At 53.7% G+C, this 14,377-nt stretch overlaps 7 protein-coding genes across 7 annotated transcripts; 4 read left to right on the forward strand and 3 right to left on the reverse strand.

Moving 5' to 3' along the window:
* Positions 1-3,145: 3,145 nt before the first annotated feature.
* Positions 3,146-5,131, forward strand: J4E87_010864 (uncharacterized protein; the record flags this gene model as incomplete). Its single annotated transcript, XM_049382434.1, has 1 exon — positions 3,146-5,131. The coding sequence occupies one exon, from the start codon at positions 3,146-3,148 to the stop codon at positions 5,129-5,131; it is 1,986 nt and encodes a 661-aa protein (XP_049227833.1).
* A 356-nt stretch (positions 5,132-5,487) lies between these two features.
* J4E87_010865 (uncharacterized protein) lies at positions 5,488-8,541 on the reverse strand (the record flags this gene model as incomplete). The annotated part of the gene is made up of 1 exon (XM_049382435.1): positions 5,488-8,541. One exon carries the CDS (start codon positions 8,539-8,541, stop codon positions 5,488-5,490), a length of 3,054 nt encoding a protein of 1,017 aa, XP_049227834.1.
* A 522-nt stretch (positions 8,542-9,063) lies between these two features.
* J4E87_010866 (uncharacterized protein) lies at positions 9,064-10,389 on the forward strand (the record flags this gene model as incomplete). The annotated part of the gene is made up of 1 exon (XM_049382436.1): positions 9,064-10,389. The coding sequence occupies one exon, from the start codon at positions 9,064-9,066 to the stop codon at positions 10,387-10,389; it is 1,326 nt and encodes a 441-aa protein (XP_049227835.1).
* A 283-nt stretch (positions 10,390-10,672) lies between these two features.
* Positions 10,673-11,355, reverse strand: LOC1 (60S ribosomal subunit assembly/export protein; the record flags this gene model as incomplete). The annotated part of the gene is made up of 2 exons (XM_049382437.1): positions 10,673-10,951; positions 11,014-11,355. The coding sequence occupies 2 exons, from the start codon at positions 11,353-11,355 to the stop codon at positions 10,673-10,675; spliced, it is 621 nt and encodes a 206-aa protein (XP_049227836.1).
* Positions 11,356-11,626: 271 nt separating this feature from the next.
* Positions 11,627-12,251, forward strand: J4E87_010868 (uncharacterized protein; the record flags this gene model as incomplete). The annotated part of the gene is made up of 3 exons (XM_049382438.1): positions 11,627-11,722; positions 11,776-12,140; positions 12,188-12,251. 3 exons carry the CDS (start codon positions 11,627-11,629, stop codon positions 12,249-12,251), a joined length of 525 nt encoding a protein of 174 aa, XP_049227837.1.
* A 387-nt stretch (positions 12,252-12,638) lies between these two features.
* Positions 12,639-13,159, reverse strand: J4E87_010869 (uncharacterized protein; the record flags this gene model as incomplete). Its single annotated transcript, XM_049382439.1, has 3 exons — positions 12,639-12,772; positions 12,841-13,054; positions 13,124-13,159. The coding sequence occupies 3 exons, from the start codon at positions 13,157-13,159 to the stop codon at positions 12,639-12,641; spliced, it is 384 nt and encodes a 127-aa protein (XP_049227838.1).
* A 376-nt stretch (positions 13,160-13,535) lies between these two features.
* On the forward strand, positions 13,536-14,355 carry J4E87_010870 (uncharacterized protein; the record flags this gene model as incomplete). The annotated part of the gene is made up of 2 exons (XM_049382440.1): positions 13,536-13,685; positions 13,738-14,355. The coding sequence occupies 2 exons, from the start codon at positions 13,536-13,538 to the stop codon at positions 14,353-14,355; spliced, it is 768 nt and encodes a 255-aa protein (XP_049227839.1).
* Positions 14,356-14,377: the final 22 nt, after the last annotated feature.

Consider the following 14,377-nt stretch of genomic DNA (forward strand, 5'->3'; position numbering starts at 1 on the left):
CATGGCGTCACGAGCTCGGAATCATGAAGAGTGAAATCATGCTGGTACCTAGGTAGTCATGACGAGGTCATCACGGTTGAGGGGAGATACCTTTGGGGGCTATGGGCGCTTTATCTTTGGCGAGTGGTTTACATTATTCATAAGTTGAGCATACAACAACGGGGATTATATTATGTTGTATGGAGTAGACTTCCTATACACGGTTCAATTGCCTGGGCTGCTTGCGGGTTACGACCGGGCGCAAGTCGTTCGTTCCTTCTGCGCTGAATCTCGCTAATCTTCAACTCACTACATATACGCTGAGATGCAAAAACGCATACACTATTACTTCGCTGCGCACTTCTACACTATTGCGATGCCTTTCATCAGATGGTGCGTCGCAAACTGAACAGTGCACGCGGGCAACAGCAGTTAGGCGTTCAGTTCACGCTACTTACACGCTCACATTCGCTAAAACTTGACTTTGCTACGAAAGAAGGGCCTAATGAACAACAGACGCTCTTTCTGCTTTCCTCTTTGCGATGATCCTTCTCCATTGTGCAACGGCCCTTAATATCAAGGAAACCTTTTCGAAAGATGAAATTGACTCATCTTCACGACGCTCGAACCCAAGCCAGTCAATCCCGCGAAGGCCTATAACCTGTTCATCCAATGCTGAAGACAAGATCTTCGCAAGATAATCTACCTGTTCCTTTTCCAAAGATGCATCCCTGATTTCGAGCCCAAGCTCCAGGTAACCCCGTCCAGGGCGCCTACGATATTGCTGGGCCACCCAAATATCATCTGCTGATTGGACCATCGGTGTTAGAAGAATATGGCGCTTGTTCGGTAGCAAACACCGTATCTCCGAGCTTGTACCCGGTCGTCTCGAGTCCTTCTCAATGAACCGATGAAGGTCCTGAGTCGAGAAATTATAGTGCCAGTGCCTGCTCTGTTTGTGGAGCTCTATCAAACCGTCAATTAATGTGCGCGTGAACGATTCGGGGCCAGGGGCGATATGACCACAGCTAGTTATCAACTGAAAGCATCTCGCAGTCTCCTGATTCCTGTAGTTGGAGTTGCTTTTGTCAACGGACACATGCCGTATATTGTCATTACTCGCATACTCTGTGTCCAGTATCGCAAGAACGTCTCCGTCGATTTCGTCCGAAGACAGGTAATCTTCCGTCTTGTACCAGTTTATCTGACCACTAGTGGAAGTGCCACGAGCCGTTGAAGATTCCAAGGACGGTAGAAACTCCAGTCGACCGGCATTTTTGTGGTGGGCAGAACAGCCCTTATAGAATACGATCATCAAGGTATCAGGGTGATCATGCGTCTCGACGAATGTGGTCAGAGCTCGGTCCATTTGATGTTGTGGTTTGGCTCGGTGGTTGAATTCAACAACGTCAGCCTTGAAATGAAATCGTTCCCGAAACACACGTGCGAGCTCCTCCACCTGTGATTGTGTCAGAACCATGGCCTTTAGTCTTTTTCGAAAATCCAGAACACTGATCCGGAAACTTCTCAGCGGTACTGAAATCTGACTCATATCTGATATCACTTACTTCGCGGCCGGTTTTTAATTCATCCAATTCATCCGTCCATTTCAGTAGCAACACAGCAACGTTTGCATAGACTCTGGGTGTTCCCATGTTCCTGGAGATTGCTTCAGCCCACCATCCCTGCATTGCCACTGAATGTCCTTGCGCCATGTCGCTTGTAGATTGTTTTAGCCTTGAATTGCTTCCTTCCGGGAGAGTCGTCTCAAAAGCTTCCTCCGCGCTTCTTTTGCGTGAACTATCAAGTGCCAGCTTTCGCTGAATCTCCGATTGGAGGCGGTCAAATGCATTTGCTTTGCCCTCTCCATATATAGGTGGTATGTGTATGTCGAAGAGACCAAGTAGAGAGTAAATTGCGTCCTCCTCCATTTTGGTTTCCCGCCCAGCTGCCCATGACAAACGCTCTTCTATACTGAAATCCGAGAGATTCAGCGGGGAAGTCTCTAAAGCTCTCCAGGAGATAGATGTAGCGTGACGGATGGCCTGTGCCAGTGTTTGCTTATCACCGAGGCGCTCCCCATCAACGGTGAAGAACTCAACGGAAGATGGAGCGAGTAGTTCCTGCAGAGTCCAGCCTCTGGTGAACCATTTGCTCTTTTGAAACGCAGCCTTCCAAGGCGATCGAGGCGGAGCTGCCACATCGGAAAGATAGACGTAGCATCGGGTCGAATGTTGATACCACGAGAACATGGAGTTGATCGCTTTCGAGAGTTCTACGCTATCTTTCTTATCAATGCAGCACGTATCCACCTAACGGGTATTAGCCGATGCGCAAAGGAACAAGACCATCGTCAGATTACCCAGAAATATTCCAGTCCATCATTCGCAGCTTGGTCGGCACAGAAGTGTAGTTTGGCATAGCCTTGCTTTTCTTTGCCTCTGCCTTTCACGATGTCTTTGAAGGACACTTCATCGTTATCGGAACCCCAGGTGTGTGACAGTATGGCGTAGGGTGGCAGCTGTCTGTCGTCGTAGTCAGCAAGGCTGAACTCGCCGTCGGCGTCACGCTGTAGAAGATGCATGTTGCCAAAGCAGTGGAAGGAAGCTGATCAAGTCGACATCAGAGGAGGTCGCAATGGGAATAAGCAGATCGTGCGCTGACAGCAGCGAAGGAGCGACAGATAACATGATCATGTCAGCAGTGGCGTGGCTATTCCGTTGGGGGGTCGAGGTGCATCCTTCTGAGGACATGGGTTGGCGTCGCGCAGAGCTGAAGTGGGGCGGGGCAGGTTGGCAGGGTCTATGTACAACAGCGCTTTGCCCAGGTGTGTTCCTAGAGATATCGAACTTTTTGGGTACCTAGGTACTAACAACAACAATGCATGATCACTGCCCCGTTTTTCTTGCGAACCTAGCATGTCTATTCATCGAGGCATAGCTGAGCTGTGTTACTGTCCATCTCCATGCGGCTATCTGCCGGCGTGGTGAGCTGTACCCAATATCGAGTAAGCAGGCTGCGCCCCAGGCGCACACCTCAGCCTTGCTACCTAGGTACACTCGCCTTCCATGAACTCATGGATCTAGTCTCTTCCTTCCCAAGGCCTCCTTTCAAGATGCCTCATACTGAGGCGAATTGAATAAGACTGTTGTTTCGACAGCACAGAATGGCGGATCCTCTCAGCATCGCAGGATCCGTGGTCGGAATCACTGCAGCCGGCGTACAAGCCTCCGTGAAGCTATACGCACTCGCCGAAAAGGTCGCGACAGCAAGCCAAAGAGTTACGAGTATCGCGGACGACATCAGCAGCACATGCGCAATTCTAAACCAGGTGCGCGAGCTCATCATACCCCAGCCTGATGCGCAAGGCACGCTGAAGTCGGTATTCAATACTGTCGCCCTGAGTGACATATCGCACGCTCTCCGTCGTTGCCGGTCCTCCTTTACCGAGATCGAAACTCTTTTGCGTCGCGCCTTCGAACAGGTGGGAAAGCGCCCCGCTCTGCGTTCTAAGATTGAGCTATCCCGGTTTGAGAAAGCGAAATGGCCGTTCTTGCAACCGCAATTCGACGAACTGCGCAATGATCTTCGAGATGCGAAAAGCAATCTTGTTCTGATGATCGCTGTGGCGAGTCTTGCCCTTGCGCAGCGGAATGGTCAACAGCGACCGATCCATGAGACGGAGAGGGCGGAATTCACGTCTACGATTGTACATCTGCAACGAGCGAGTACGGCCAAGCCACAACCTCGAATGGAATCTTCTCAAGGAGAAGAACGAGGCCCACGAAAGCGTCCCGCTCCGGGTCTTGGCTCAGATCAGAGCGTGCCTGACAGGCACACGCCTAGGCCCAGGATCATGAACTCGGCGAAAGCTCTCTCGCCTGACCCACGACTTGATGACATGTCTACACCGCTTTCTATTGACGATGCACACGGGGTCTCAGGGGATCACACCACAGTCAGTCCTGCAAACGTGTTTCTAGCCTCCGCTGGGGACATGCAGTTGCAAGGACTTCCCAGCAGGCCGAATCCGATCATCGAAGCAGGTACATCTACATCACTCAAACCGTACCAGAACATAGAAGGTGTAGCCTTTCCAGAACAACAGACAGGCCATGCTCTGGGTGCCTTGCCGGATGCGGGTCCTCCAGATCCATCCGCTAGTTATAACCACACGTTATCGATTTACAGTCGTTTTGGGCCTGGTGTAGTTCCCCAATTGCCTTACGAGCTCGAACATGTACAACAGAGTACCAGCTCAGCCAATGACTACGAAATGCGCCATTATGTGGGATGGACGAGTAATTACCTTCATGGGCTTGCGACAGGCTACGGGGACTCTGTCACCAGCAGTATGATGAAGCTGCCTCAGAAGTCACTCCAAGGACTGGTCAAGACATACACTGACGACGGCAACGATCCACATATTGCCATGTCAGAGCTCACCAAAGAGCAGCAAATGATGATAACTGCATCGTACATAGGATATGACAGACCGGAGATAGTCTATATCCGTCTGCAACCCAACATCACTGTTTCCAGCGTATTTGGCATGCTGAACGTTGAAACATTGAAATGGGTCATCGCGGTCAACAACGGCGGGTTTATGAGCACAACTTCTACCGAGCCTACACTGCCGTTATCAAAAGCACCTTTTGCGATGGAAACAATCCATGACTTCATGCCTATCGCTTCTCTAGGATCTACCAAGACAACACTGCCGTTGTCAAAGTCTGCTTCACAGTGGAGCTCTACACCCCCGATCCCGCCCGTATCTAAAGACGAATTCGACGGATACTTCCTACGGCCTTCTAGCGAGAGCATAGATTCATGGAGTACCAAGAGACCTGCTCGTTCAGCAGCAACGGAGATGACGGATGCGGACGACGAATCGGACGACGAGGTTGACGCTGATGTTGAACCAGTTGTACATCAGGTCCTGCCTGAGGAGAGGCCCTATCATGCCCAGGGACCCGAGCCATATGTGGGCATGCATTCTTTGGCACCCAGTCACAATTTTGACTTCACCCAGATAGCAAACCGACAGGTGGAAGCTATGCGCAGTCAGCACCAGTGCAGCACAATGGCGCCTGCAGAAGACAACGGGGAAGACATTGTGAATGAGCTTCTCGCTCGCTGGACGACCTCATGATCTAATGCTTTCCATCTTTTTCGTTTAGCAGCAAGAGGACTACGATAGATCCGGCAGTCGATATCAATCGCGAGCAAGTACAGATTCATCTTGATGAATATATGTAGACATTACCCGATATTCTAGCCTATCCTACAATTTGCCTCACTTCACACATCTAACACACTATTCCCCATCTTTCAGATAACGCAAATGCATTGAAACGCCGCGCATCATCGCGCCTAGACTGCCATGGTATCTCGAACCCTTTACAGTACATGATGAAGCCCCGCCATATAGCGCCAACAAATGCGTTTTGAAAAAGCTTCGAAAGGAAGCAGAATGAAGAAAATAACCCGCACAACACATCCCACCACCTAACCCACAACATCAATATCGCCATCAGCATCCACATCCTCCTCCCCCTCAGCATCAACATCACCATCCGCATCCACATCCACACCCCCACCATCCACCCCCCTCAACGCGCCCGGCAACTGCCCCCTCACTTTCTCAAACTCACGCGCCGCCGCATCCGCCTCAGCCACAAGACCATTCCGCCTATAAGTATTCATACAAAGGCCCGCAACAACCGCAACCCACAGCGGCCTATGCACCTTAACCGCCTGCGACCTCGCCGCACGAATCGCCTGGATACTCTTCTCGCCGACGGTCTCCGCGAAGAAGCGCGCAACAAAGTAACACATCATCATAGCGACGAACTCGAAGTTCTGGGTTCGCTTCGAGACATCCTGGGCCATGCCTACGGCGGCTTGAACGGTTTTCTTCTGTTGGAGGATGGGCGCGTCTTCGCTGTGGTAAGCTTGGACGAGGCGGAAGGCGATGCGTATGTATTGGTTTGGGTGGTCGTCGCAGAAGGGTTTTATCTGGGCTAGAAGGAGGGCTGCTTGGAAGTGTTGGGGGTGTGAGGCATCGCGGAGGATGAGGAGACGGTTCAGGGCTGCCATGATTGCGATGTCTGTCTTAGCGGGCGTTGCGTGGCCCTTCTCTGGTATCGCGAGGACGTCCGAGGACAATGCTGCTAGTGACGAGTTGTGGGATCCGTTGATCTGGTCGGTGATGGCGGAGAAGTAGGCGAGCGTGCGAGCGAATGCTTCCTGGTTGTTGTATGGGGTCGTCGAGATCTTCTTCTTGAGGAAACCCAACGCATCGTCTGCGGTCGCGGAATCGTTCCTAGTACGGGCCATGAGGCCGATGGCAAACATGGAATACCAGTCGAGGACCATGTTCCACTCGATGCGTGCAAAGGAGATGGATATAGGTACGCCATTGTAAACGCGTCGCTTCGCAGTCTCTCGGAAGCGCTGATGTGCTTCTTTCATGAAATTCAGGCCCTTCTCATGAACATGTTGGTCCAGAGCACAGATGTGGAAGCACAACGCTTGAAGATCCTCCTTCGGAAGCCATGCAAATACCAATTCGTCCTTTTGCTCCGCATTCTTTCTGAAGATGCCAGCAGTGTCAAACGTCAGGTGACCTCCAAAACTTCGCTCAATGAGAACAGTGAAGACGCCGCCTTGGGAGCTGTTCTGTTCGTTCTTGTCGCCTAGTATGGATTCCAGAAGCGCAGTAGACTTCTGTGGGTTAGGACTGCCTTTTTGGATACCGCTAGCAATGTCAATAATGTCGATGAGAGTGCCAAACGATCCTAGCTGCTTGGCCGACACTTGAAGCTGCAGGCTTCTGGCTGCTGCGATTGCGCGTTGGGCTTGTTCGAGTCGATCGCTTGCACCCGAGCGTAGATGGACCATCGCTTCGAGTACATGACAAGCGACGTAGATGGCTCGATCACCCCGCCGGTCCGCGTGATCTTGTATAGCATGGAGTTGCTGGAGAGCCAATGCCACCTCGACACGACCCGGTATCTGCAGTGCGAGCGTGACTTTGAGAAACCGCAGCGCATACACCCAGGCAATGTGTTGAAAGGTTTCGGCCTCCTTTATAGGCTGGTCGAGTGACTTGAGGCCGGCGCGGTGGTTGGTCTTGAACTGATATCGCGCCTGAAGATGGAGGGCAGCAAACTTGAGGTCTTGCAGGCGATGGCGTCCACAGAGCGATATCTGCTTGGACAGAATCTCTTCGATCCGACTGGATATGTCCGCGGCCTCGATGTCTGTCTCTTCAATCATCAAGCTGGCATACCTCAACCGCAGCTTGGCTTCGTCTCTAGGCGGCATGTTGAAGTCCTTCAGCACGGTATCCATGCACCCCATGGCAGTAGACATTAACTTGTAGTATTGCCTGACGTCGGCCTCCCTTCTCTCCCGTATGAGCAGCGATCCCATGCCTCGTGCGACTGCGATGTATTCGTCCGCAGCCGTGAGCAGTAGTTCGGAGAGCTCGGCAGGAAGGGCCTTCTGAGGAGGAGGATGGGCGCGCTTCGTAGGTGTAAGCTGATGCAAAGACGATGCTTTCGGTATGACGACTTGGGGATGCATTCTTGGTTTGGACGAGGGCGGTTGTGGGAACGGACTGCCATACTGGCTCGACGGCGTCCGAGACTGTGGGGGTACGCGCTGCTGTTGGGGCGTCGATTGAAGGGGTCGCTGTTGCTGAGGAGTAGACTGTGGGGGTCGGGGTTGTTGAGGAGTAGATTGCGAGGTAGGACGTTGCTCTTGAAGCGTAGGTTGTGAGGGTATACGTTGCTGCTGAGGTGTTGACTGTGATTGAGGGGGTCGCTGTAGCTGGGGTGTCGACTGTGGAGGGCGCTGTTGTTGGGGTGTCGATTGCAGGGGTCGCTGCTGTTGCGGCGTGGTCTGAGAGGACATGTACTGCTGCTGAGGCGTCGACTGCGAAGGTACACGCTGTTGCTGAGGCGTCGTCTGCAGTTGTAGAGGTGCCCGAGACTGGGCTTGACTGTGAGAAGGAGTGACGACGGGTCGCTGCTGTGGCCTTGGCCCATTCTCTTGAAACGACGGCGACCGCTGCACTGGCTTGGAACTGGGCGTGTTGGGTGCCTGCTGTGCGCTATACCGCCGCTGTTGGTCACCCGAGCCGTCTGTTTGCGCCATGCCCGTGCTGCCTGTTCGCTGGACCGGCACCTGGACATGTCGGATTCGCGGGGGCTGCATCTGCGGCATGGGGGCATATTGCTGTGTCCTCGGGGGAATGACAACTTGAGGCTGCCGTTGGTACTGGGGTTGCTGTGGTGGCTGCATCTGGGGAGGCATTGGCGCATACTGCTGGCTCATGGGTCGGGGCATGCTAGGCTGTGGCGGCAGTTGGTACTGCTGTGGCTGTGACTGAGGATATCCTTGTGGCGCCTGCATCTGCATGGGAGGGTACTGAGGGTAGCCATGCTGTTGGTAGACATTTGGCTGCTGCTGTTGCGGTTGTTGCGGAGGCGGCGCATACGGATTGTACTGGCCGTTCGGATAGCCCTGGGGCTGCCAGCTGTATCGCGGATCCATGGCGGAGGATACTCAGGAGGGGGATGGTCACCGGGAGTCGAGATACAGGCGGAGCATCGTGGGCGAAAGCGGGGTGTCGACGTGAGGACGTGTAATGGGCAGTCGCGAACTTGGGCAATCGCGAACGCGCCAGCGCCGTTGAGCGCCATTGGCCGACAGACGCGCGCTTGCTGCACCAACACATGCAGCCTAGTCGTAGCCAGACCGAGGCCCAATTCTTTCAACCTTACGTACGTACGTGATTCTAGATAAGACTTTCACCATCTCTTTGTCAAGACCAATTCACAGGGAAGGTCGTCCTTGAAGCTGAATTCAACAAATACACCAAACATCCCAGCCATTGATCGACTGAGTGGGGGTATCGTGAAAGAACTAGGAACAGGACCGAAAACCTACAGTAGTGCTGAGGTGTGTTGCCAATCGGATTGAAGCTCGAGATCATATACAGAGTCGCGGTACCCCTCATACAGAAACACGACACCATCCAATTTCGCATTGGATAGCACTCCAACCAAGCCCATCATGTCTTGGCTCCTAGGCCACAGCAAAACGACCTACACCTCCCATGCCTCACCAACACCCCTCCAGACCAAGACTGGCTCAAAAACAACCCTCAAAGAGATCGCCGAGTCCTCAATCCCACCATGCCGTCTAAACCCCTTTCTCTTCAACGGTCACCTCCAGACAATGTACACAGCCGTCAAAGACCCCGGCCCAGAAATCTACTACAAGCGCCAAATCTTCGACTCGGACCACTCCGTCTACCCCGGCACCTTTGCCGTGGACTTCGTAGTACCAAAAGAAGAAGGACTCGCCTCCGCTTCACGCATGACCTCAGAAAAGGACACAACCGAACTCCCCGAGCGAACCACAAACTTCACACCCAAAGAATGGGACGCAATAGGCAGTTCAGACAACACCCCCATGCTAATAGCCCTGCACGGCCTAACCGGCGGCTCCCACGAAGTCTACCTCCGCGAAACCCTCCAACCCCTCCTGACATCGCGCACGCAGCCCTGGGCCGCATGTGTTGTAAACGGCCGGGGCTGCGCCCTCTCCGCGATCTCCACCCCCCAACTCTTCAACTCCCGCGCAACCTGGGACCTACGTCAAACCATCAAAACGCTACACGCCCTCTTCCCCAACCGCCCCCTCTACGCCATAGGCTTCAGCCTCGGCGCCAACATCCTGACCAACTACTGCGGCGAAGAAGGACCCCGCTGCACCCTCAAAGCCGCAGTCTCCTGTTCAAACCCGTGGAACCTAGAAGTCTGCAACACAACCCTCCAATCAACCTACCTAGGACTCCACATCTATTCCCGCACCATGGGCAAGAACCTCATGAATCTCTTCCACCGCCACCGCTCGCAGATACTCAAGAACCCCGGTATCGACGAGACGGCGCTGTTGGCGAGTAAATACCTCCATGAGTTTGATCGACATGTCCAGTGTCCTACGTGGGGGTATCCAACTGAAGGCGCGTATTACAGGGACTCACAATCCGTAGACGCGGTACTGGCTATTCGAATCCCCTTTTTGGGGATTAATGCCGAGGACGACCCGATTAGCAATAAAGCGGGACTACCGTATCAGGAGGTGTTGCAGAACCCGAATACGTTGCTGTGTACGACGGATTGGGGTGGTCATTTGGGGTCTTTTCAGTTGGGTGGGGGGAGGTGGTTTGCGAGTGCTGCGGCGGCGTTTTTGGAGAAGATGTTTGCGGAAGTGGAGGGTGAGGCTACTAAGGGCGTGGACGAGGGAGCAGATGTGAATATGGGAGGGTTGGAGGGGAAGAAGTATCCTATCTTCGATCCGAATCATCGCAGGTTGATATTGCCTGAGGCTTAGAATATTGAGTTATGATTTGGAGATTGGATTGGATTGGATTGTAAATTTGTTTGGGTATCATAGACTTTTAGATATCGTAGATCGTCTGTAGACCTGATGTGTTGCGTGACATATGACGCCCTCTTCTCTGCTGTGCTTTTGCGCCCGCGTTTGCTGCATGCGCTGCCTATCGACTCTGGCCTTCTCGATATCGTACACGATGTGTATCCGCCTTGTCGCAATATCTGTGCTTCTGTGTATAACCCTCCATCATGACTGAACGCACGCCCCACAGATCATCCCTTCAACCAAAGCTGACCCTCTTCCTCTGCTTGAACTTGCGATCCTTCTCCTTGATCTTATCGCCCTCATCCTTATTCCCACCAGCACCAGGCTCACTATGCCTCTTCCTCTTCTTCTTGAGATCCTGTTTCCTCTCCTCGAAAGCCTGGTCCTTGTCCGATTTCCTGGCTTCGGCTTCTTTCCGTTTGGCCTCGCGTATCTCTTCAAGCTGGCGTGCTTTGGCGATCTTGGACTCGAGGTGGCCTTCCTTCTCGGCGTTGACGACGGACATGATGGCCATCTTGAAGACGTTAGAGTTAGATTAAAGAGAGAGGAATCGATCGGAGGATTAGATTGACATACCATACTAGCCGGATCATCAACAAACTTCTTACCCTTCTTCACACCCTTCGGTTTCGCAATACCAGCAGGTATAATGCCATTCAGCGCCGGAATATCCAGTTCCTTCTCCGTATACACGCGCTTCTTCTTCCTGCCGTCCCTGGAAACAACACTCTTGGTCTTTTGCTGGCCACCCGGTTTAGCCAGGGACATGGACTTTTGCTTGCGCTTCGATATGCCCTCGGGCGCGCTACCAGTCGGTTTCGCAGACTTCGCTTTCGGTTTGTTGGCGCCGGATTTCGCAGGGCCGGATTTGCCTTTCGACGAGGTCTTGCCCTTGGTGGAGGGCTTGGAGAGACCCATTTTAGCGAAGGACGTGGTGCGTGGGTGAAGTTGGCGCAAAAGTTGGTGTTGGTTGTAAAGAAGTCTGGAAGTCTGGAACTTTTCGTCGGCGGTTGGCGAGCTGCAGATGCCGACCGACCAGGCACGTAAGTGCCAAGGGCAGGCGCGACCGGGTGGACCGCAACCTCGACTGGCGCAACCGCAACTCCAGCTGCTAGCTAGCTCCTTGCATCACACCCCCAACACCACAATCCCACACTCCACCGAGTCGCATACGCATACGCACGGCATGATGGAGGACTCGAATCGCCTCTTCCGCTTCCCCAAGCCCGCGTGGATGAACAGCGCCAACACGCGGACTGCCGGCGTCTACATCGCGGGAGCCTTGGTGCGCGCCTCTAGCATGCCACACCTACACATCTTACTAACAATGCCGCGTAGTTCGCCATGGGGTTCTACACTCTCATCGACATCTCGGTCTGGTCCAAGTCGGCCATGAACGGCTCCGAACCAACCGTCCACATCACCTTCGTCGACTGGATCCCCGGCATCTGCAGCGCCCTCGGCATGCTCGTCATCAACAGCATCGACAAGTCGCGTCTGTCCGCCGACAGCTTCTCCTACTCTGGAAACGGCGTCGCGTGGAAGGCGAGGCTGGTGTTGTTCTTGGGCTTTGCGCTGTTGGCTGGTGGTCTTGCGGGCAGTGTTGTGGTTATGGTCATGAAGTTCATTGTTGTGGGGCATACTTGGCCGACTCTTTGGCTGGGCGTTGGAAACGTCGTTGCTAATGCGCTTCTTATGCTGAGGTAAGTACAATATATGAAGTGCTGGGATGGCTGCTAATGTTGCGTAGTTCCGCTGTGCTCTGGATTGCGCAGAACATGGAAGACGAATACACCTACAACCTGGCGTTGTAGGCTACTGCCGGATTAAGGGTCAGGACTGAGGACGGATATGGCGCGTCCTGTATCTGGACGCGCGCATGGAATGGATATAATTATGTACGAGTATTTGAAGGGTCGGGACTGTTCGTCATAGGCAGCTTGTTGTTTCATGCCAGTCATTCAGCGATTTCGAGTTATCAAGTTCCAATACGGACAACCAAAGTCATCCTATGCATTATGTTCGATATACTTGTACAAAAACGCTCAGCAAACTATGGGTACAACATAAACATGGGGCAGCACCGATCCGAATCTTCCGGCTGTCAGCATTTGCTTTTAACGCCCTCAACATTCCTCCAGTGGTCGCGCTGGACCAGATTGTGTATGTGCGGTTCCTCATTGCTGAGTTCCGCCGGCGAGTCAGAAGTCTTCTTGCTCCTGGAAGAACAGGGTGAAGCTGATGATGGTCGCGTATATCAGAAGACCGCCGAAGATGGACATGGCCGCCGCGCCGCCCGCGATCTCTGCCGAATGCCATAGTAGTGTTGGGAGGGCTGTCAACGTGTTAGCACTCTGCCAAGATACCCCCGGAATCGTCCCTCTGCCACCCAGGTGTACTCACCAATACCCATGACCACAAAGAAGCCCGTCAAGAACCGTCCAAAGTCCACGACACCATTTCCGGTGCTTTCCATGAAATCATCGCGGTTTGCTGCACGGCCGCAGAGCCAGTTGGGCAGGGGCGCGATTACGTAGGTTGCGACGACGAGAAGCGTGAGGTAGTTCTTGAAGAGCGCGGCGGAGAGGATGACAAGGAGGAAGCCGATCGCCAGGACCTAGTCGAACAACATTAGCAAGTGCATAGTGGAATAGCGAGCGCGCGTGCATGCGACAGGCTGACGTACGAAGGACAACCCTATGATGGTCTTGATGCCGGCCATGGTGGATTCGTAGAGGGATGCACGTGACGATTGTGTGTTGCAAAGTATGCGCCAACGTCGCCTTGGTTCGATCCTCGGTCCGGCGAAGATGCGAGGTTGCTGTGATGGGGGTCTGGCTGCTAGACGCCTGGTGGTGAGGTTGCGTCGCACGCGCTAAGGGCCTTGCCAAGCTTGGAGCTTCTGGAGCTCATCGTCGTCAACAGCGGGTGCCTCCAGCTGCAACACCACATTCTCTCGGTACTCGTCCCACGCCGCACACCACACGACCACCGTCTTCGCCACTAGATTGCAGCACCACCGTAGAACATACTGCATCTCGACTTCCTTCTTTTAGCCTTCCACAAACCACCCCACACCCCACGATCCCGCCTTCAAGATGTTCCGCAACAACTACGACAACGACTCGGTCACATTCTCACCACAAGGCCGCATCTTCCAGGTGGAATATGCACAGGAAGCGGTGAAGCAGGGTTCTGTCGTTGTCGGAATCGTCAGCAAGACCCATGCAGTACTCGCCGCAATCAAGGTAATTACTCATGTTCTCTCAACTACACCAACAATCCCTAATAGACTACTAGCGAAACGCCGAGGAGCTCTCTTCCTATCAGAAGAAGATCATCACCATCGATTCGCACTTCGGTGTCGCGCTCGCCGGTCTCGCCTCGGACGCCCGTGTGCTCTCCAACTTCATGAAGCAACAATCACTGGCATCCCGCCTCACCTACGACCGTGCCATTCCTCTCTCTGAAATCACTTCCCGAATCGCCGACCGCGCCCAGACCAACACCCAGCAATACGGACGGAGACCTTACGGTGTCGGACTGTTGATTGCCGGGGTCGACGCAAAGGGCCCGCATCTGTTCGAGTTCCAGCCCAGCGGTGTCACACAGGAGATGGTTGCATGCGGTATCGGTGCTAGGAGTCAAATGGCGAGGACATACCTTGAGAGGCATCTGGACGACTTCGAGGGCGCAAGCAGGGAGGAGTTGATCAAGCACGCACTGAGGGCGCTGAAGGAGTCGCTGTCACAAGACAAGGAGCTGACTGTCGACAACACCAGCGTTGGCATCAGCGGTATCGGCGAGGACTTTGTGCACCATGAAGGCCAGGATGTCGCGGAGTGGCTGGACGCTACCTTTGAGAACAGGGAAGGCGGCGACGATAACGCCGAGGGAGGAGAGGCCATGGAGTTGTAGGGAAGCGTGCAGTCTGCAAGAC

This window comes from Alternaria ethzedia (genome assembly GCF_023757985.1).
Source record: "Alternaria ethzedia strain BMP 0044 chromosome Unknown scaffold_58, whole genome shotgun sequence".
NCBI classification, from domain to species: Eukaryota; Fungi; Ascomycota; class Dothideomycetes; order Pleosporales; family Pleosporaceae; genus Alternaria; species Alternaria ethzedia.